General features: G+C 43.8%; 2 protein-coding genes across 2 annotated transcripts in view; both read right to left on the bottom strand.

The window, feature by feature from the left end:
* The window catches only part of LOC120053308 (copine-8-like), an 84,518-nt gene extending 83,388 nt beyond the window's left edge, over positions 1–1,130 (bottom strand). The window contains exon 1 of the mRNA XM_039000440.1: positions 1,116–1,130. Coding sequence (XP_038856368.1) covers positions 1,116–1,130 — 15 coding nt within the window. The remainder of the gene's footprint in view (positions 1–1,115) is intronic.
* A 2,073-nt stretch (positions 1,131–3,203) lies between these two features.
* Positions 3,204–23,682, bottom strand: part of LOC120053307 (kinesin-like protein KIF21A) — a 52,293-nt gene continuing 31,814 nt past the window's right edge. Inside the window, 15 exon segments of the mRNA XM_039000439.1 lie at positions 3,204–3,297; positions 3,408–3,607; positions 11,958–12,128; positions 12,429–12,546; positions 14,316–14,480; positions 14,591–14,765; positions 15,072–15,208; positions 15,632–15,660; positions 17,041–17,144; positions 17,147–17,172; positions 20,997–21,107; positions 21,889–22,100; positions 22,259–22,313; positions 22,438–22,495; positions 23,427–23,447. Of these exon segments, the coding sequence (XP_038856367.1) occupies positions 3,204–3,297; positions 3,408–3,607; positions 11,958–12,128; positions 12,429–12,546; positions 14,316–14,480; positions 14,591–14,765; positions 15,072–15,208; positions 15,632–15,660; positions 17,041–17,144; positions 17,147–17,172; positions 20,997–21,107; positions 21,889–22,100; positions 22,259–22,313; positions 22,438–22,495; positions 23,427–23,447 (1,676 nt within the window).

The raw sequence follows: 23,682 nt of genomic DNA, 5'->3' as shown, positions 1-23,682 counted from the left end.
TAAAAATTAAGAAAAACCCTTGAGGTAGGTGTGTACAAACTTTTGACTAGTACTGTATATTACCTTTTAATTTGGCATGAACACAACCAGCCATTATGTTATCTTATTGTCAAAACAAATCACTTCAAACAGTAGCCTACCTGAGCATGGTCATCCACCCCCCAAAAATCCAGCATCCAAACAGTGCACTGCTGAAATAGTGCATTTTGCACATGACAAAGTCAACAAGCACTGCAAATAGTGTAGGCTGCAATTATCTTTTGCACAAAATATTAATCATTATGAAGGATTAATAAATTGAAAACAATATAGACTTTGTCTTGTAACTATTGGTTTTAACCTGAATTATATTTATGATTACAAAACTCCTTGGTCATCTTTAACATAACCATTCTTTTTGTCAAGTTCAATGGTCAGGACACCTGCACTGATGTGTTCTAGTCTAAAACACCATGATACAAATTAAACAATTTTCTCTGAGATAAAATCCTCCTGAGCAAAACCCCAGCTATTAAATCATTTACAGTTCAATTTAATGTATTTTCACTTGCAAAGTGCTTACAACAAACTGATAGCCACGGAACTATGACATTCGAAGACCTCTTTTTCACACCATAGACCCTGAAATTGAATTCCATATCATCACAAATACCATCAGTTATAAACATGTCCAAAACATTAAGGGCCGGTTTTATAGACACAGCTAAAGCCTATAGTTCTGGACTAAAAAGCATTCTCAATGGAGATTCTCAGGCAAACCAGCCCTTACAGTACAGCAATCATTCATCTAGTCCAGTATGGATTTCTGGTCATTACGACAATAGTTAGTTAGAAAATAGTCCGATTTAGTTCTGGGTATCCAGATAAGTTACAAGGGATAAGCTACAAGTAAATAACAGTTTTCACTTGGATGTGTGTACTCCAAAATGTTATTGTAAGCAATAAGGTCATTACAATGAGCCTTCAGATTTTGACACCAAGGGAGCCCAGGAAAACATTAATGTGCATCCCAAATTTCACCCCATTTGCTAGTGCACTAGTCAAAAGTAGTGCACTATATAGGGAATAGGTTGCCATTTGGGACAAATTCTTAAGCTCTTCTGTAGTTGTCATACCTCCTGTTCATCCATGTGTGACCTATCTGTACAACCATTCGTATGCTTTGCTTGGTGGTGAATTACAAATTACACTACTGCCATCTGGTGGATACACCTGGTTAGCCTAAGGTGTTCTTTGAAAATGCATATTTTGAAACCTTGCTTCCCTTCCTTTGAGTAAGAATAGCTTTTATTAGTGTAGGTGAATGCTACGAGGTGGAAACCTTGCTTTCACCTATCCAATCAGGTTAGTTGGATCAGTGAATGCTACAGCCCCAATCACTGTAATGCCCTTCTTCATCAGTGCTCTCCCCACACTTCCGATCTTCAAATCCCCACCCCTCCCTCAAAAGGAACAGACCCAGGTGATCACACACAGGGTACTTGTTGGTTTTTGACAGATGACATTTAATTTCGCCAGGCATCTGACATTAGATCTGCTACAGTACAGAGTCAGCCATTTTAGGGAATGACATCTACAGCAAAACTCCAGAGGGGAACCCAGGACTGGTTTGAATTACATACAGCTTCTTTCAACCAAACAATTAAATAAAATGAGAGCAGGGTTGCATCTGAAAATGGCACCCTATTCCCTTTATAGTGCACAACTTCTGAACAGCATCCATGGGTCCTGGTCAAATGTAGTGCACTATGCAATAGGGTGCCATTTTGGACGCAGGACAGGAAACAAAACAGGCTGACTCAAGGCCAGGGAGAGGGGTTCTGTTCAAAAGAGATGAGTGCTGTTAGAACGCCGTCTCACAATTCTGGTCCATTTGTTTCCCTTTTGGAGCGAAATGTGGTGATCAACAAAACAAACCTTCAGTTTATTTCTTCGTATAATACTGTTTATATATACACACATATTGTGTTGGCTGCTGCTCCTACTACTTTAACATTCAATAGTCCCAGCAGACAGTGGATCCGATACATCATTTGACAGTTCGTTCAGCTCACACCAATCACAAATAGGCCAGTTGAAATGTACAGCAAAACTGACACAAACATGATAAACCACCGTACATAGGGGTCTTCCCAGACCAGGATCGGGAGAGCTTTACAGTACAGGCACAGATAAAAGGCTCCTCTCTTCCTCACACTTTAGACTCTTATATAAAGTATGTAACTACGGTTACCAGGTGTATCTCACCTGGAGTCCAGAACAGAAGCCCTCTATGGGTCAAAGGTGAGCAAACAACTTAGCAGCAAGGGCATTAGGTTAGTTATTAACTTATTAGGTGGGAATAGCATCAAGTGGAAAATCATACATTTCTAAATGATGAGTAGTGGACGAGTGAAGAGAGTCAGTGTATCCTCAAAGAGACGTTGTTTTTGCACATAGAGAGTAAGTAAGGACTAAGTGTAAAGACTAAGGAAGCAGAGAGGTGACTGACTGAAGGGGGTTTTGCTAGTGGCTACAAGAGTAGTGTTATTTAATGTACAGTATCCAGTTCACAGGTAAAGTACAAGAGAAGTTTCATGATTTGGTCACCCATGGAAAGCAGGTGCTGAATTCAAAGCAAAAGAACATCATACCGAGCGACTTAAGGGGGTGTCAGTTCACGTAAAGCCACGTTGATATCAGGTAAGGGACAGCAGGGTTGAGGACAGTGGTTCTGCTGTGCCACTGGAGAACCAGGTCCGGGTCTTGAAGGCCTGCGACAAAGCCCGGTCTTTACCTTCCTCTCATCTAATTTCAACACCACTCCCCCAGCACAGAAAAACACTCAAGATCTGCCTCTGTGTGTGTGTGTGTGTGTGTGTGTGTGTGTGTGTGTGTGGGCTCAATACTTGATACGAGCGGAGCCGGAAAGATGTCTATGAAGCAAAAATAGGATTTATTCTGCACAGGCCAGTGCTACGGCCACACAGGTTAGACTTGATACATTTAGCTAGGGAGACATTTTCTAGGGATAAATCTACAGTATCTCACTCTGGAAAACGACTACAGCTACTTTTGCTGAGATAAGATTCCATTCTTGCGGACTGTTGTCTTGGTTACAGTATGTGGGGGCTGGGGGTGGTTTCCAAGGCTAAGGGTCAGAGGTCAAAGTGCTAGCAGCAGCATCCCAGGTTTAGGGTCACGGTGGGAGGTCACGGCCATGTTCAGTTACTGGCCACCTCATCAGCTGTGTCCGCCGTCGTGTCTAAGGTGCTGTCGAGTCCGCCCCGGGCACGCCAGATCTTCACTGTTCGATCACTATCAAATTACAGAGCAGAAAAACTGTGTTACTGCAATGGCTGTATCCAGGCTATTGTGTGTGTTTGTGTGTCTGCCTGTCATCATGTCTGTGTGGTTCTGTGACTCACTCAGATGCTGTGAAGAGGTGGCTGCTATTGGTGGAGATGCCGTTGATGGGGCTCTCGTGGCCCTTGAGTTCCCCAAGGGCCCCCAGTGTGTCTGCGTGCCACAGCTTTAGCACCCCTCCTCTACAGCCGCTCAGCAGGGCCGGAGAGCCAGGCACCACACCCAGGGCACACACCCAATCACGATGGGCGTTGGGCACTTGCTGTTAAGACATAGATAACATAGTACATACAGACTTTGTTTTCCATTCAAATATTTTGCAGGTTAGCAGTGTTTTCCAAACAACTTCCCAGTTAAAATACCCGGCACCGTCTCCCCAAAAGCATGATTCACCAAAATAGTTTGTAAGTATTAGGTATTTTTATTACATTTTTTAGGGGTTAGATCAGCTTTAATACTGCAGATAGATTGTAGCTTCCATCAATGTAATTGTCTGCATAATTTCCAATCCCCCATATACTTTGGGGTAAATACATTATATACAGTACCAGTAAAAAGTTTGGACACATCTACTCATTCAAGAGTTTATTTTTTTTACTATTTTCTACATTGTAGAATAATAGTGAAGACAACAACACTATGAAATAACACACATAACACACATAACCAAAAAAGTGTTAAACGAATCAAAATATATTATAGATTTCTCAAAGTAGCCACCCTTCGCCTTGATGACAGCTTTGCACATTCTTGGCATTCTCTCAACCAGGAATGCTGGAATGCTTTTCACCTGGAATGCTTTTCCAACAGTCTTAAAGGAGTTCCCTCATATGCTGAGCACCCGTCCAGACGCTGTTCTTGTTTTGTTTGATGTCCGTTTTCCATTAAATGTTCACTCCCTGTACTTGCTTCTCGTCTCCAGCGTCGGACGTTATAGAATGCTGTTGTAGCTATGTTGGTTAACCTGTTTGGGGTGCAGCCCGGCGTCGGTACACTTATGACAACATCCAGCTCAAGTGCAGGGCGCGAAATTCAAAATATATATTTTTTTTAAATATTTAACTTTCACACATGAACAAGTCCAATACAGCATATGAAAGGTACACATCTTGTGAATCCAGCCAACATGTCCGATTTTTAAAATGTTTTACAGGGAAGACACAATATGTAAATCTATTAGCTAACCACGTTAGCAAAAGACACCACTTTTCTTACTCCACCAGTTTTTTACTCCATCAGTAGCTATCACAAATTCGACCAAATAAAGATATAAATAGCCACTAACCAAGAAACAACTTCATCAGATGACAGTCTGATAACATATTTATTGTATAGCATATGTTTTGTTCGAAAAATGTGCATATTTCAGGTATAAATCATAGTTTACATTTCAGCTACAATCAGAAATTGCACCGAAAGCAGCCATAATATTTACAGACACCAACGTCAAATACCTAATTACTCATCATAAAACATTTCTGAAAAATACATAGTGTACAGCAATTGAAAGACAGGCATCTTGTGATTCCAGACAATATTTCCGATTTATCAAGTGTTTTACAGCGAAAACACAATATAGCGTTATATTAGCGTAGCCACAATAGCCAGAAACACTTGGGCGCCCACGACCAGTTCACATGCACGACAGATATTAGAAATAGCATCATAAAATGTTTCTTACTTTTGGTGATCTTCCGTCAGAATGTTGGACAAGGTGTCCTTTGTCCAGAACAGTCGTTGTTTGGATCTGGAACGGCAAATTTCCCTCTTGATTTAGCATGGGCACTTGCCAAGTGGCACGGATCTCTCCAACGTCAACAAAGTCAGAGAACGGAACACGGCAAAACTCCCGAAAAAATTTCAATAATCTGATTAAACTATATTGAAAAAACATACTTTACGATGATATGGTCACATGTATCAAATAAAATCTAAACCGGAGATGTTAGTCGTCCATAACGACAGCTAAACAGAAGGCAAATCCATGTCCCCTTTCGCGCGCTCCAGAAACAGGAAATGGACGGTCACGTCATACAAAGAGCTTTAATTCCACCTCAGACCAAGATAAACACGAAATTTCTTCTCTCACCGCCTCTTGACAACCAGGGGAAGGTGTATGAAGTGTACGTAGACTCTTACGTGTCATGCCCATGTATAGGCAGGAAGTTGAACAGAGCATCGATTTCTGACATTCCACTTCCTGGTCAAGAAATGTGCTGCAGAATGAGTTCTGTTTCACTCAGAGAAATAATTCAAACGGTTTTAGAAACTAGAGAGTGTTTTCTATCCAATAGTAATAATAATATGCATATTGTACGAGCAAGAATTGAGTACGAGGCCGTTTGAAATGGGCACGATTTAACTGGCTACTCAATACTGCCCCTTGCAGCCATAAGAAGTTAATTAAGTGTGCCTTGAATTCTAAATAAATCAGACAGTGTCACCAGCAAAGCACCCCCACACCATCACACCTCCTCCTCAATACTTCACGGTGGGAACCACACATGCTGAGATAATCCATTCACCTACTCTGCGTCTCACTAAGACAAGGCGGTTGGACCCAAAAATCTCAAACTTGGACTCACCAGACCAAAGGACAGATTTTCACCGGTCTAATGTCTATTTCTTGTGTTTCTTGGCCCAAGCAAGTCTCCTCGTCTTATTGGTGTACTTTAGTGGTTTCTTTGCAGCAATTCGACCATGAAGGCCTGATTTACGCAGTCTCCTCTGAACAGTTGATGTTGAGATGTGTCTATTACTTGAATTATGTGAAGCATTTACTTGGGCTGCAATTTCTGAGGCTGGTAACTCTAATTAACTTATCCTCTGCAGCAGAGGTAACTCTGGGTCTTCCTGTGGCGGTCCTCATGAGCGCCAGTTTCATGATAGCGCTTGATGGTTTTTGAGACTGCACTTGAAGAAACTTTGAAAGTTCTTGAAATTTTCCGGATTGACTGACCTTCATGTTTTAAAGTAACGTCTTTTCTCTTTGCTTATTTGAGCTGTTCTTGCCATAATAATCAAGAGAGAGTTGTAAACGGACGTTACCTCATTAACCCTCCTCAGGACTTGAAACGGTCCCACAAACGGCGGCGCGGGCTCAGCTTCCTCAGCGTTCCCCTGGGAGGGTCGTTGCGGAACCAGCAGGGGAAGGAGTTTTCCATAAGGGAGGTGTCTGGGTGTCTTTGACTGAGCACAGATGGAGCAGGAAGAGACGTAAACCTGGACGTCCCTAGCCTAGGTAGGCCACCAGTACTTCTCAGTTAGGCAGGCGATGGTACGGCCTATCCCAGGATGACCCGACACAGGCGCCGTGTGCGCCCAGGAAAGGAGACGGTGCCGCACACCTGTGGGCACGTAGGCGAGGTTCTCCGGGCACTGTGCAGGTGCGGGTTCCGTACGCAGGGCCTGCCGTATGGCGGCGTCCACGTCCCATGCAAGTGGCACGATGATGCAGAACGGAGGGATGATAGGGGTCTCCTCTCCATCTACAGAGGCGAGACAGGGCGTCCGCCTTCACATTCTTCAAGCCTGGCCTATAGGAAATTGTGAATTGGAACCTGGCGAAGAATAGAGCCCACCTGGCTTGTCTCAGGTTTAGCCTCTTTGCTACGCTGATGTACTCCAGGTTGCGGTGGTCCGTCCACACCAGGAAAGGCTGTTTGGACCCCTCCAGCCAGTGCCCCCAAGCCTTCAGAGCCTTCTTGACCACCAAGAGTTCCCGGTCCCCTACGTCGTAGTTCCTGGGCGGGGCTCAGCTGCTTAGAGTAGAAAGCGCAGGGTCGCAGCTTTGGAGGTGTTCCGGTACGCTGGGACAGCACTGCCCCGACTCTTACTTCGGAAGCATCCACCTCGACGATGAAGGGGAGTGAGGGGTTGGGATGTGCCAACACAGGAGCAGTGGTGAAACGTGCCTTCAGCGTCTCAAACGCCCTATCCGCCTCCTTGGTCCTAAGAAACAGCTGGGGACCTCCTCTCAGCATTGATGTAAGAGCACACTTCACGGCACTGAAGCCCCGGATGAACCCCCGGAAATAGTTGGCGAACCCCAGGAATCGCTGGACTGCTTTCACAGAGTTGGGGATGGGCCATGACCCGACTGCGCTGACGCGTTGCTCCTCCATCTCCACTCCCTCTGTGGAGATGAGATAGCACATATAGCCAAAGGACACGGACCGCTCTCCTGTTTAACATATAGACGATGCTCCAACAGTCTTCTCAGCACAGACCTGACTAACGAGACATGCTGGACTCAGTCAGCAGAATAGACCAAAATGTCATCTATATCAACCACTATGCCCCGTCCCAGCATGTCCTGAAACACTTCGTTGATGAAGGCCTGGAAGACTGAAGGAGCATTAGATAGGCCAAAGAGCATTACGACCCATGGTCTTCGAAAAAGCAGTCTTCCATTCATCGCCTGCACGAATGCGCACCAGATTATAGGCGCTCCTAAAGTCCAGCTTCGTGAAGTACTGTGCCCCGTGCATTTGTTCGACAATGGTTGGAATGAGGGGTAAAGGATAGCTGAACTTGGCGGTGGCCTTGTTCAGTGTTCGATAATCAGTGCGGGGGCACAGTCCCCCATCTTTCTTCTTGACAAAAAATAAGCTTGATGAGGCTGGTCACATAGAGGGGTGGATAAAACTCTGCTGGAGACTCTCCTGTACATAGGTCTCCATGGCCTTGGTCTCCGCATAGGAGAGGGGATAGACATGTCCTCTCGGGAGGGCTGCGTCAGACAATAGGTCAATGGCACAGTCCCAGGGGCGATGGGGAGGCAGGCATGTAGCCTGGGTCTTTGAGAAAACCCGGTGCAGATCCTGGTGCTCCTCAGGGAAATCCACTTGAGGTGCACAGTCTGGACTGTGCAGTGGTGTTGACAGACACCGCGAGACACCTCCCCTGACACTCCTGCAACCAACCCAGCAGTCTTCTCTCGGACCAAGAAATAACGGGGTTATGCAAACTCAACCAGGGGAGACCTAAAACAATGGGGTGCGTGGGGGTGTTTATAATCAAGAAAGTGATCTGTTCTGAATGAGTGTCATGGGTCACCCATGACACTCATTCAGAACAGATCACTCTGAAACAGAAACAGTAATGTGATGTACGAGCCCTGCCCCTATTGGACGATTATCCAGGGCTGACTGTAGGGGAACCAAAGGAATGCGTAATGCAGTGGCCAGTGCGCTAAGAGATTCCCGGCAGCTCCGGAATCACTCAGAGCTAACAGGAGTGAAGGGCTAGGGTACTCAGGGAATTTAATGGGAAAACACACTTGCTGATTTGACAGACAAGGAGACCTTGCCTCCTACCTGAGTTGGTGCAGGGGAATTCCCTGGCTTGTCACCTCCTCGCCTCCTAGTGAGGCGAGGAGGTCGGGGAGAAAATACCCCTATTTCCACAATAGAAGCAGAGACCCAGATTCCTCCTTCTCCTATGCTCTGCCTCGGGCAAACATGCCGAGCCCACCTCTATTGGCTCTGGCCACGGAGCAGGGTAGCCATGGGCTCTGAATTCCGCGCAGGTCTTCTTCGGGACTGCAGGAGGTTGTCCAACCGGATCACCATGCTGATGAGCTGGTTGAATGACAGGTTGTCATCACGGCTGGCTAACTCCAGCTGTACCTCCTTCCGCAGTCCGCTGCGGAAAACGGTGACCAGAGCCAACTCGTTCCATTCGGTGGAGGCTGCGATGGTCCGGAACTCCAGGGCGAACTCCGAGGGGGTCCTAGATCCCTGGCGTAGTCGGAGATGACGCTCAACCTCCTCTCGGCTCTCCACAGGATTATCAAACACCGAGGGGAAGAGGAGGGTGAAGCGCTCGTAGGATTCGACCTTGGGTCCGCCCGTCTCCCAGACCGCGGCACCCCAGTCCAGAGCCCGTCCGGTCAGTGCCCGAGATGACGGTTGCAACCCTGTCTCTTCCTGAAACAGCCCCGGCGTAGAAAGCGAGGTACAGATCGCATTGTAGAAGGAACCCCTTGCATCTTGCTGGTGCGCCGTCGAAGCGCTCCGGGAGGGACAGGGGAATACCACAGACCGACTCAGAGGGAATGGAGGTAGGTTGTGGTATGGGAGCTGGTACCGGGAACGGTACTGGAGACTGGAGGGACTGCACACTCCCCTCCAAGCGCAGGATGGTTGCCAGCACACTGTCCATGGTGATACCGAGTCTGGAGAGACAGTAATCGTGGTGCTGTACTGTCCCTACAATGGTCGCCAGCTCTGCCTTTCCTGCTGTCTCCATTTTGCGGGTCGGTTATTCTGTCATGCTGGTATAAAGGATTTGGAGACAGGCTCAGGAATACACAATAGGGTTTTTTAATACACCCAAGACAAACACGTATACAAAAACACTGGGCTGTACCCAAACAAAAGAGCGAGGGTAAACCTTGTTGAGGGTAAACCTTGTTGAACGACACGGGACGATACCCGTAATACACAATATATATAGCACGCAGCATAACAGCTGCACCAACACATAGGTGCTCACACGACCAACGGACATGGGAACAGAGGGCGCAGATATAACATACTAATCAGGGGAAATGGGAACCAGGTGTGTGTAATCAGACAAGACAGTCCGGTGTTGATGATAATGACCCCGTTCAGTGAAGCCTAGAAAGCCAGTGACGTAGACCTCCGGAACAGGTGAATAGAATGAGCAGCAGTACCAGTATCAGTGACAAGTACTTTTAACAAGGCACACCTGTGAATTGAAATGCATTCCAGGTGACTACCTCATGAAGCTGGTTGAGAGAATGCCAAGAGTGTGCAAAGCTGTCATCAAGGCAAAGGGTGGCTACTTTGAAGAATCTCAAATATAAAACATGGTTTGATTAGTTGAACACTTTTTTGGTTACTACATGATTCCATATGTGTTATTTCATACTTTTGATGTCTTCACTATTATTCTATAATGTAGAAAATAGTAAAAATAAAGAAAAACCCTGGAGTGAGTAGGTGTGTCCAAACTTTTGACTGGTACTGTGTATACATTTTTTTTTTTAAATATATTTTTCTTTATTATTTTCCCCTAACCCTACCACCCATCCCCTAATTGGAGAAGACTAACGGACATAAACACATAGACTTCTACTTCCAGTTTATACATCCTATAGACATTTTACGGACACAATGTATTTTACAATAATTATCTTTTGTTTGTTTTTAATCCAATCCTTCAGCTACCATCAACCCCTCCCATCTATCTCTGAAGCCCATCCAGTTTGATTTCTATTTTATATTTTTAACTGTGCTGTTTCACAAAAGTTATGAAGTTATGAATTCAATGGTTTTTACTAGATTACTTGTAGTTTTTCATGTCTGTCTGTAATTTTTGTAATGACTTGGTGCTGCCTATCTTGGCCAGGACGCTCTTGAAAAAGAGATTTTAAATCTCAATGAGCCCTTCCTGGTTAAATAAAATAAAATAAATAAATGAACCTATATACGGACGCAGTATATTTTATATTAGTCATCTTGTTGTTTTTAATCCCACCCTTCAGCTCCACTCAACCCCTCCCATCTATTTCATTTTTTTCTTTCTATTTTACATACTGTGCTGTGATGTTTCACAAAAGTGTTTCACACTGAACCTTTCTATTCTCATAGTTTCTAGAGATTGTAAATGTAAACATTTTTTTTGCCTAAAGTATTACTATATTATTGATTGAGTTACTATGACTTTTTAGATCACCCCGTAGTGCTATCTGCAGAATTAGCTCCAGGTAAATGTAGCACTTCTCAAACCATTCCTGGACCTGTGACCAAAAACAAGCTACATTTGGACAGTACCAAAATAAATGATCTAATCATTCGGTCTCTTCGCAGCAAAATCTGCAGAGCTGGGATGGTTGTATTCCCTATATATATATCTGTAACATTCTATTGGCTACAAGAATTTTGTATAATAATTTAAATAAAACAATTCTAAGTTTTGAATCCAGCGTTGTTTTGCGTATGAGATCATAAACCATGTGCTATGGAATCGGTACTTCAAAAATCTCTTCCCAACTATTTTGCAATCTATATGGCACAGCTCTCAATTTTTTGGTCCTTAAATAAAACTGTATACTTTTTTATTTATCACAATTTTCTTTAACCAATTCGGTCTTTAATGCAGGACCAACAGACAAGTTCCTTACTTTTACCCCCTTTCCAGCTGTCTCTTCTATTTTTGCGGTAATGCTGCAATTAGTTGGTTGTAATTTTGGGTAGAGCAGACATGTACATATATTTTTGTTAGCTGCATGTGTGACATAACTCCACCAGTCCTATTTATGATATAATTTACAAAGATTATACAATTTTTATGTATTTAAAAAAAATCTATTTGAGTTTAACAACAATATTTGTTGTATTATTTGCTCTGTCTTTTCTGGTGGATTAAACTGAAATTGCAACCAACTTTCTATAGCTTGTTTTAAAAATAGCGATATTTTGGAGATTATTTCATTTTCAAATAACCGAAAGTGAGAGGTTGTAATCTGAATAAAGGGCAAAAGGCCATTCTTGAACATGAGGTGAGACATTCTTACTAAACTGCTTTTTTTATGACTGGATTCACCAAAATAGTCAGTGACACTTCCCTTTCCCCTCTGTTACCTGCAGTAAGTCTTTGCGGCCTAGGTCCCACTTCTTAATGCCGTTGTCCCTGGAGCCGCTGAAGAGGACATCCCCCTGCACCACCAAGGACTCGATGCCATCGTAGTGGGGAGGCTCAAAGTTGTGTGTGGGGCTGATAGCACCCAGGGCCCCCTCTGTCACGTCAAACAGCTGAAACAGACAGTCCATCAACAACACTCGTCAAGTCACAGCAAAGCGTTAGCGAGGCCAATTCATATTGCATAGGAAAACAAATACAAGAGCCAACATGATCCATATTCAAACATGAGACACCACGCAGAAAGTGATCTCTGACCGAAACTTCAACACAATAAAAAAATGTAGAGATGTAATATGGTGTGTGTGGCAGTTATTCTTTCGACAACGAATATAAGCAGAACAGCCACACACCATAACACACTCTCACACACCATAACACACTCTCACACACCATAACACACTCTCACACACCTTGATGTAATGGTCCTTGGATCCGCTGATGACCAGATCCTGACCGTTCCCACTCTGGTCCACAGTCAGACACATGACTGGACCCAGGTGACCAGTCAGCTTCCCTGTGGATACAAATCTGACCAAGAGAGAGGGAGGACAGTGGGCCTTTAACATGATAGCGATCTCCTGAGATGCACTGCCTTACGGCAAGACACAACCTGGAATGAAAACAGTCACTAAGAGGCCAGGCAAAAATCAGCAAGGGAATAGACCAGGGGTACTCAACTACTATATGAGAAGGTCCGGTTACACACATTTCCTAGGTGGCAAAGGTCCGGATGGATATTGTCATTTATCGTCGTAGTAACAAACCCCTACGACCCCAAACGGTTCTTGCCTCTTGTTGGCCGAGAGAAAAAAAATATTTTTTTGTGTGATTATTTTCTTACAATTATACACATTTTGCCATGTCATATGATACCGGAGTGATTCAATTAAATTTGAGGTTTTATTAGTCGTATGTGCGGAATACACATAGTATCACAGGAGGTTAGTGGCAACTTATTTGGGGAGGACACGCGTGGTAATGGCTGGAGTGGAAAGGTATCAAATAAATCAAACACATGGTTTCCATGTGTTTGATGCCATTCCATTTGTGCCGTCCCAGCCATTATTATGAGCCGGCCAACCCTCAGTAGCCTCTTGTGCATGGTATACATCCTCCAACGAAATGCTTACTTGCAGGTTCTTTCTTGACAATGCAACAACAATAAGAAATAAGAAAATATATGAATATGACTAAAGTAGAATAGAAGAATAGAATAAACATTTTAGCATAAGGATAATACAGGAAGGCACAATTTACAGTCCAATATTTACATGTGTATTGGGGAAGGGAGGGGGGGGGGGGGGGGGGGGCAGTGTATAAACTGACCAGTATAATAAGAGTCTGGTAGCAGCAGTTGTGATGTGTGTGTAGCATGAATGAATATGTGTGTGCGTGTATGTCTGGTTGGGTGTGTGCAAGCTGTGGAGAATCAGACCAGGTGGTTAGTCCAGTTCAAGTCTTCAGCAGTCTGATGGCTTGTAGATAGAAACTGTCTCTGAGCCTGTTGGTATCGGACGTCATGCTCCGATACTGTCCTACCGACGATAAGGGAGAGAACAGCTTGTGGCTGTGGTGTGTGGGGTCCTTGATGATGCTGCGGGCCTTCCACAGGCACCATTTTGACTAGATGTCCTGGATGGTTGGGAGCACGGTCCCAGTAATGTACTGGGCCATCTTCACCACCTGCTGGAGGGCCTTGCGGTCATGAATGGAGCAATTCCAGTAGCAGGCTATGATGCAACCGGTCAGGACGCTCTCAATGGTGCAGCAGTAGTTTTTGGAGAGGACCCGGGGCGGCATGCCGAATTTCTTCAGCCGCCTTAGGAAGTAGAGACACTGTTACGCCCTCTTGACAAGAGTGGTGGGGTTGTTGGTCTATGACAAGTCCTCTGTGATGTGAAAGCAGAGGAACCTAAAACTTGTGAGTCTCTCTGCTGCAGTCCGGTTGATGTGAATCAGGGCATGTTCCCTCTTCTGCTTCCTGAAGTCAACAATCAACTCCTTTGTTTTGCTTACGCTGAGGGAGAGGTTGTTGATCAATGGGGGGGCCCTTGGGGGTCGAGGTCCCTGGGCACGTAATCTGGCCATAATAATTACAAGATTTAGATAGGTAAGTTAGTCTAACCAGCTATCTAGCCAACATGGGCTAGTAGTTGATCAACTGGACTTTTCTGACATGTTATAAATATCTCCCTAAGGTCTGTCAGTGAATGAAATAACACAAGGGTTAGGGTTAGGGTTTCAGGCCTCTTTGGATTTGTTTGTCAAAATGGCCGGTGTGCCGTGCTGTACCGTACCTTCTTAGGTCCCAGACTCTGACAGAGTTGCCGGCGGCGGCGTACAGGACAGAGCCACTGGGGTTGAGGGCGATCTGGTTGATCTGGTTCTCTCCTGCCGGGATGGTGACAGTCCGGTTGGTGCTGGACGCACAGGCGTCGCCCGGGGTCACCTGACCAGAAGACCTGTAGAATACAGAGGCGTGGGTGTCAAATAAAGTTATCATATATGGGTGTAATGGATGTTATGTATATTTGTATAGCCTATCAAAAACAGTTACGCCATTGACACTCACGTGAGGGTGCGAATGCACTTGGCTGAGTCTCGGATATCCCAGACCTTGATGTAGGAGGTGGAGACGGTGAAGACCAGGCTGGAGCTGTAGCGGACTGACACCACATTGTTGGGGTGACCTGCCAGGGACATGATCTCCTGACCTGTCACTAGGTTCCACACCTTACAAGTACGGTCTGGAAGGAGATGAAAGGAGAGGAGAGGAAGAGGAACTGCTCTCCACAATCTATTGCTCAAATCACATCACGAGAGCATCTGATTATATTTCTGTCTCAATTTCTGTGTCACAATGTCACTAGCAGAGTTTCTGTCTATCTACCTAGGTCCCCTTAACACTAGTGGTGTCAGTCCAGTTACAATACTGTGTCAGCCCCATAACAACAACAATCTATCGGTCCTGTCCAATACACATTTATCTCAAGTGATTAACTTTTGCTCAGTCTGTGAGACAGGAGACATTATTGATATATTGGACAGTTGACCTTTGGAGCCGGTGAAGAGGAGGTCATCGGTAGAGTCAACACACAGCACGGCTTTAGTGTGACCCTCAGCCACGTGGACACACTGCAGTGTTGCTGACCGACTGCCCTTTGAGGAAGGCACTGGGTTGATCACCCCTCTGGGGAGGAAGAAACCATGCATTAAAATGTCAGTAGGGCTCAGAGAAAACAGTGACTGGTAACCACCGTTTAAGGCTTCCTATACTGTAGTAAGATACAGAAATAGTTCAATACAGAAGATTGAACATGCACCCAAAAGCCCACCACTGCAGGCACACATGCATACCGTATACAGTACATAATGGACATGTACCCATTTGGCCAGTTAGCAACATGCTGCAAATCAAAGCAAAAAACAAACGGTAAGCCAGTGACAGTGTCCATCCACAAGCCTGGTCAGGCTGACAAAAACTAACCCAAAAACTGAACAGAACCATACAGAGATCCAGAGAAAGGACTACCTGTCAACCACAGAGGAGCCTCTCTCCTCCCAGCTGACCACACATCAACACACTGGCAAGAAGGTAGACATTGTTGGCAACTGACAGAGATTTTCAATAGAGCTGTCCTTCTTCACTTTAACACGATCCTCCTACAATGTGCCAACTTTGCAAGTAATTTTAGTTGAGTCTTGTTGTTGAATTGTACAGTTATTAGGCGACAAAAAAAACCCAATTTGGTAGTCACACCAGGTAAGTCACTATAGCGTGAATATAAACGTGAACAGAGGAAAAAAGACCTACATATTGTAGTGTACATTTGAGAGAAGAAATGGTCCATTCTGTGGACAATTAAGCTTTCTAAAGTCTAAATCTCACTAAAGGAGAGGTGACAGTGTCCTGAGTGGTTTAGATGTGTCTCCTGACGTGAGAGTGTGCTCAACAATTCCAACACCTACCTAATGTTTATAGCTTACCTAATGTTGTCACGCCCTGACCTTAGAGAGCCTTTTTATGTCTCTATTTGGTTTGGTCAGGGTGTGATTTGGGTGGGCATTCTATGTTTTGTATTTCTTTGTTTCTGGCCGAGTGTGGTTCCCAATCAGAGGCAGCTGTCTATCGTTGTCTCTGATTGGGGATCATACTTAGGCAGTCCTTTTCCCTCCTTCTGTGTGGGATCTTCTTCTTTGTTTGTGTGCAGGGAGTTTGCACATCGAAGCTGTTCGGTCGTTGTATTCTTTATTGTTTTGTCCTGTTTTAGTTTCACTTCGTTATTAAAGTATGTGGAACTCAAAGAACGCTGCGCCTTGGTCTCTTCCTTCCGACGACACCCGTTACAAATGTATTCAGCATACCTGTAAACAATACATTTGATTGGTGATTTATTATATTATATTTGACTTCCAGAGCTTCCTTACCGTGGGGTCCGTAATTATTGGGTCCCTTGATAAAGATGAGCAAAACAATACTGTATAAAAGAAATAATACAAATACTGAGCTGTTTTGGAGAATACATTGGGAGGGATCTTAGACCATTCCTCCATACTGAATCTTTCCAGATCCTTGATACCCTTTGTTTTGTAGTTAGTTTTTTCTTTATTACTTGTTAAACAAAATCTCTTTCTCTGAGCAATTGTATTAGTATTAAATAATAGTACAACACCTTTGAGCATACAATATACAATGCTCAGTATTTGTACGATTTATTTTACTACAATACACTATGCCTATGTAACAGTTTAACTTTACGTCCGTCCCCTCACCCCGACCCGGGCGCGAACCAGGGACCTTCTGCACACATCAACAACAGTCACCCACGAAGCATCGTTACCCATCGCTCCACAAAGGCCGCGGCCCTCGCAGAGCAAGGGGAACCACTACTTCAAGGTCTCAAAGCGAGTGACGTAACCGATTGAAACGCTATCAGCGCGCACCACCGCTAACTAGCTAGCCATTTCACATCCGTTACACCTATTACTTGTAACTTATGCTTATAACTTAACTAACTTAACTTCCTCTTACTTATCCTGCGGTCTGTCTGCTCTATCCAAACACCCTGTCAGGCGGACAAATACGTTGCCTTGGCTACGTGGGCGGTTAGAGGGGGAGGAGGGGTGCTGGTGTCGGAGTTCCTCGTATCACAGCTGGAACGGTGGACAGGGAGGCTGAGGCTGGGCGTCTGGCTGTTTGCATACATACATAAAGGATAAATCCGTTGCCTTTCTACTGTTTGTTTGTACAGTGTACTGTACAGGATCACACGCATACTAGTGGAAATGCACATACACACAAGGACACAGAGGTACACACTTGAGCTAGAATAGGCTAAAATAGATAAGCAGCTTTCATTGTTTGAAGCTATCTCCTTCTGTCTTCTCTGCATCCTGTAAGAACCCTCTCTATACAACAATTAAGTGATAATGCCCAAGAATCCGGTGTTTGGACGATATTTGTGATCTGTTTCAGGAAACTAGGCATATGTCGCAAGTCACGACTTCACAGGAGAGACATTTTAACCTTTTTTATTTATTTTTAATCAAAATGCCTTCTAGAACATGTGAACTTTCATGTGCCTTAATAACAAACTTACAATTGTTTAATTACGAGCCTTGTTGGTTTAGCCACAGAAAAAGTCAGTAACATTCCCACTAGGCAGGATTGGCTGAGATAATGAGTGGGCTGGACATGCCGAGAGAGGAGCTTGAATTGGTCTGCAATATACAGTTGAAGTCGGAAGTTTACATGCACCTTAGCCAAATACATTTCAACTCAGTTTTTCACAATTCCTGACATTTAATCTTGGTAAACATTCCCTGTCTTCAGTCACTTAGGATCACCACTTTATTTTAAGAATGTGAAATGTCAGTATAATAGTAGAGAGAATGATTTATTTCAGCTTTTATTTCTTTCATCACATTCCCAGTGGGTCAGAAGTTTACATACACTCAATTAGTATTTGGTAGCATTGCCTTTAAATTGTTTAACTTGGGTAAAACGTTTCGGGTAGCCTTCCACAAGCTTCCCACAATCAGTTGGGTGAATTTTGGCCCATTCCTCCTGACACAGCTGGTGTAACTGAGTAAGGTTTCAAGGCCTCCTTGCTCGCACATGCTTTTTCAGTTCTGCCCACAAATTTTCTATAGGATCGAGGTCAGGGCTTTGTGATGGCCACTCCAATACCTTGACTTTGTTGTCCTTAAGCTATTTTGCCACAACTTTGGAAGTATGCTTGGAAAGCACCCCCACAACATGATGCTGCCACCTCCATGCTTCACGGTTGGGATGGTGTTCTTCGGCTTGCAAGCCTCCCCCTTTTTCCTCCAAACATAACGATGGTCATTATGGCCAAACAGTTATATTTTGTTTCATCAGACCAGAGGACATTTCTCCAAAAAGTACAATCTTTGTCCCCATGTGCAGTTGCAAACCATAGTCTGGCTTTTTTATGGCGGTTTTGGAGCAGTGTCTTCTTCCTTGCTGAGCGGCCCTTCAGGTTATGTCGATATAGGACTCATTTTCCTGTGGTTATAGATACTTTTGTACCTGTTTCCTCCAGCATCTTCACAAGGTCCTTTGTTGTTGTTCTGGGATTGATTCGCACTTTTCGCACCAAAGTATGTTCATCTCTAGGAGACAGAACGGGTCTCCTTCCTGAGCGGTATGACGGCTGCGTGGTCCCATGGTGTTTATACTTGCGTGCTATTGTTTGTACAGATGAACATGTTACCTTCAGGCGTTTGGAAATTACTCCCAAGGATGAACCAGACTTGGAGGTCTACAATTTTTTTCTGAGTTCTTGGCTGATTTCTTTTGATTTTCCCATGATGTCAAGTAAAGAGGCAATGAGTTTTAAGGTAAGCCTTGCAATACATCCACAAGTACACCTCCAATTGAATCAAATTATGTCAATGAGCCTATCAGAAGCTTCTAAAGCCATGACATCATTTTATGGAATTTCCCAAGCTGTTTAAAGGCACAGTCAACTTAGTGTATGTAAACTTCTGACCCACTGGAATTATGATACAGTGAGTTATAAGTGAAATAATCTGTCTGTAAACAATTGTTGGAAAATTACTTGTGTCATGCACAAAGTAGATGTCCTAACAGACTTGCCAAAACTATAGTTTGTTCACAAGAAATTTATGGAGTTGTTGAAAAACGAGTTTTAATGACTCCAACCTAAGTATATGTAAACTTCCGACTTCAACTGAAGAAGGCTTCTGTCTATTTGAGCTTGTCAGTCTGTGTTGGTAATCCTGTCGAACACGGCTTTACATTTTTTTATTGTGTAGTGGAGCTGCATAAGCCTTGCTCTCCACTTTCTGGAGGATCAAGTTTTGAAATCAGTGGAATTAGAGTAGGATAGCTAAAGAGATGCAGAAAACACCTGTCTACGGATTACATCTTCAAACTAAGGGCAATCGTGGTATGGCATCCGTGACAGGGAGACCATCTTGCATGATGATGTATACGGGTCAGATAGACTAGGGTTAGCTTGCTACATTTTTAGATATTACACATTTATAATTTTGACAGAAAGTGGTTGAATTTCAAGCTAAATATATCCTCCAAACACTGGCTTCGAGGGCATTATCACTTTGATACAACGGGTTACCAATATATTCAAATAATGATTGACTTATTTTGATTAATTTATTCATACTATTTCATCCTTCCACAAGATATAGTCCATACAAATCTAGGGTTGCTACCCAAGCCGACTGGTCGTTCATTTCGGTTCGGTTGCCAGAGACGCGACCCAGTCATTCAGACTTTTTGTTCTGTATCTATGGACACGACCCAGTCGTTCATTCTAAATGCACTGGCTGGCAACATTCTTATCCCTGGCTTGCTAGCTAGCCAACTACTAATTTACAGTCACGTCAAACAATGCAGCCAGAAAACAGCAAAGTAGCTGCATTTGCATTTGTTTAAGCTGTTTTCTATTGACATTTATTTGGATACATCCATAACAATGAGCTAATGAGATGCAATTTCACCTGGCATAGAAAATGTGCTCTCTCGTCAGGATACTGTTGTTCAGAGGAGCTAGCCAACAACACAGCTAACACAATCACTTCAAATGTAATTACTTTGTATATATCCATAAAAATGATGACAGCTGATTCATGATGTCGACTGGCTGAGAAACGCTGCTTGCCTGTCTGTCTCTTCCCAACTAATGACACATTGATTACTATGGGACAGCTGGAGACTGAATTTGAATATTGAAACAATGTTGCAAATGTCGGAGAGACAGACAGCATGGTTTATATAAATCCTCTGTTGAAAACTAAATGTTAGTCTAAAAGAAAATATATAGACATATAATAATAATAGGCATTTTAACATCACAAATTTAGCCGGTGGTAACTTGTGGAATAGACACCAGTTGGAATGCGGTTTTAACCAATTAGTATTTATATACGGCTCTGCACTCATTCATTGTATACGGCTCTGCACTCATTTCTGAGACTTTTCATGCTCATCACATGTGGTCCTGAGAACTGATCAGGGAAATAATGTTTGCTCACTCAGGGTTTCACTCAACATGGTTCCCCGCTGGATACCAATATATTATTGGTTATATATCGTAGCCAAATTTGCAACAGAGGGTTTGAAGAGGCTGAGAGGGCCAAGCTGAACACTGAATTAACTTCCCAAATTAAAAACAGTTTTGGGAAATAGAAGTTAATTGTTTAATCTCAGTCAAAAGGGATATAGAAACAAAATTAGCTATATTTCTCAAGAACGTGTCAACTACTTGACATTCGGTGTAGAACTTGGCAGGGTAAGGTTATTATTACCATCACACCAAGCAGAGAGAATTGTTGATTTAGAATAGATAACGCCACATACTTTCTGAAGTGGGAAATTCAGAAAGGGGGCGATAAGTGTAATTTGCAAGAGCTGTTGGAAAAAGTTGTGCTTTTGGCCTCCGGCCACCAGAGCGTCGCTAGTCTCTTACTGTTTGATCTCCTTGACCTTAGCCGCCAATTGTGTCTTGTCATAGGTCTTCCTGCGAGAGAGTGGCGAGGGCTCTGGAACTCTTTTTTCCGCCCCTGAGGAGGAGGCAGTTCTGGAGCCGAAACAAACATTTAGTTTTCATTAGCAACACACAACACAATCCAAAGACGACACAAGACAAAACATAAGGAACAAAAAGGACAACAATGTAAGACTATAAACTAAAGTATAAATGAAACAATATTGAGGCGGTGAACATGCATTACACACATACCACACTGTTACCTGATATTCAGTCCCAATATAGAGGTTCCTCCTTTACCCAAATCTTTTGGTTTTAGAAGGACACCGGTGTAGCATTAGGGCTACATTGTGTCACACTGAAATCAGTCCCCAGCACTATATCTTATGTGTTCAAGTCAAACTAAAATTGCTATTGCTGCTCAAAACATACGTAAAAAACCAATGTGCGCTATTGGTTAGTTTAATTAGCTCTTTCTGTTGCTTTGACAGGATGCAAATGTTAAGGATTAATATTGTGTAGAGTTGACATAGCTGTGCCATAAGCCTATTGCAATTGAGAGTTGCATCTAGCGAGAGAACATGAGATCTGCATGGCCATACTGTACATGTGCCTCAATCATAGTGTGTGTGTCTGCCTGTCAGTAGTAGCCTCGATGGGTTAGTGTTATTACAGCTGCTACATGCTTATTAACGAATATACTAAAGGGGTACATGTTGGTTTCTACTAGCTAGGAGACTTGCAGGTGAATAGAGGAGATTTAAAGACCATGTCAGGCAAAGTGAAAAGAGAATAAGCAGCAGCTGTAGCAACATGCAGAAAACAGGGGGTTAGCAGGTTAGCTAGCTAGCACACGGAGGCCCGGACTTACATGCTGCCCATCTTAGAGGACAAGCCAGGAGAATGAGCCATATAGTCCCTGTCCCTGACTGACAGGCCAACGGGGGTCTCAGGATCTCTGCCCTCTTCTGGAGTTTCAACCAATGGTAGGCAGGGGGAGGAGGAATCGCCAGAACGCGTGTCAGGGACGGAGTCACTTTTGGCGTAGAGCAGCTCCATCTGAGTGGTGGTTCTCCTACGAGCCTGGGTGGTGAGAAACACACTCAGTTCGTAATACACACAAACACGTACCCACACACCAATGTCCCCACAAGGGTAGTAAAACAAGCACACACTCACGTTGATGTCCCCACAAGGATGGTAAAACATGCATACACATGCTAATAGGCTGAGAATGGTACCTTGCTCCTTGTTTTGGCCTCTCCACAGAGTTTCATTAGATCTGATGTCAGAGAGCTGTAACAAGGAAGTAGAATACAAGAGTTAACATACTTTAAAAAAACAAAAAAACAGACAACAAAAAAAGTCAAATGTTCACTATTTTTGGGTAATTTGAGTGAAATCTCTCTGTAATACTTACTGTCCGTCTGTTGCAGGACTCTGGGCGAATTCGTCACTGCTGCTGTCATCCCCATTCTCTGTGAAATCAAAGGACTAAAAATGTCAGTTGAACTGTATGTCCGAGCCAAACAACATCCATAGCAAATGCATTTTTTGTTGTTGTTGTGTGTTATGGCTAAATACCAACAAACTTAAGTCAGTTCTGTCTAGTAGTCCAAATACCTGCCAATCGTCCAACCAAACATGGTACAAGGGTAAAACCGTTTATTGAACCAAACCTTATGCTAATACTGTGTTGGCTACAAACACACGTTAACAATATGTGGTTTATATTATTGAACAAGGTCATGGTGGTAATAATGAACAAGGAGAAGCGGATGAAGACGATGCCAGCGCAGCGCCATACCGTTTATAAGAAATTGCCTCAAAAGACCTGAAAAGATCAGGTCCTTGTTCAGTCACTGAGAGGGAAGGGTTGACAAAGGTTCAGGCGTCGAAAGGGTGAGAGGGTAAAAAGAGGTCAAGAGGTCAGATGTGAGGGGTTATGAAAAGGAGGGAAGGGGAAACCGAGATGAGATGCTCCCGGTCCTGTGCGGTTTGCCGACAGGGTCCTCCTGAGACAAAACGTCCTGGATCTACCTGTTAAATGGCGGGGTCCTCTACAGCTACAGTACAGTAGTTATATGATCAGAGGCTATAGTATAAAGCATGGTGGCTGTAGCGCATGGTGTGAAGGGGTCCTCTATTAAGGATACAAGTAGAGTAGTTATATTAGCAGGTGCTAGAAGGCACGGTGGCTGTAGCACATTATGAGCGGAGACGAGGAAAGCGGTTCTTTCACATCGGGAAGAAAAGGAGGGTCAGCTGACATATGGAGGGAGGTTTTTGAAGACGGCAGCATTGCACCTCATGCACCTGCTCATGTTGTTGAGTTAGTTTCCAGGAGGGGGGACCCATGCATTCATATAAACATATATAGAGAGAGAGAGTCTGGTGTCTGTTACTTACCCACTGGCATGTTACCTAGCTCTGTATACATTAAGGCACCATGGGCGGGGCGACAAGAAGAAAGGCAACACACAAATCAAAAAGGCATTCAGTCATTCTCCCATCATCAAAACCAAATCAAGTCTAAAAGAACGAAAGAGTGCAAGATCTACTATTCAAAAAGATGTCCTCCTCAACAGATGCTGGGGGAAATACAACTGTCATACAGAACCTTATTCCACTGTCAGCGCAATAACAAAACGTCAACTCCGAAACA

Source organism: Salvelinus namaycush, chromosome 9 (genome assembly GCF_016432855.1).
Source record: "Salvelinus namaycush isolate Seneca chromosome 9, SaNama_1.0, whole genome shotgun sequence".
In the NCBI taxonomy this organism is placed as follows: domain Eukaryota; kingdom Metazoa; phylum Chordata; class Actinopteri; order Salmoniformes; family Salmonidae; genus Salvelinus; species Salvelinus namaycush.
The sequence above is the reverse complement of the archived record's forward strand: the minus strand, read 5'-3'. Positions and strand labels throughout refer to the sequence as shown.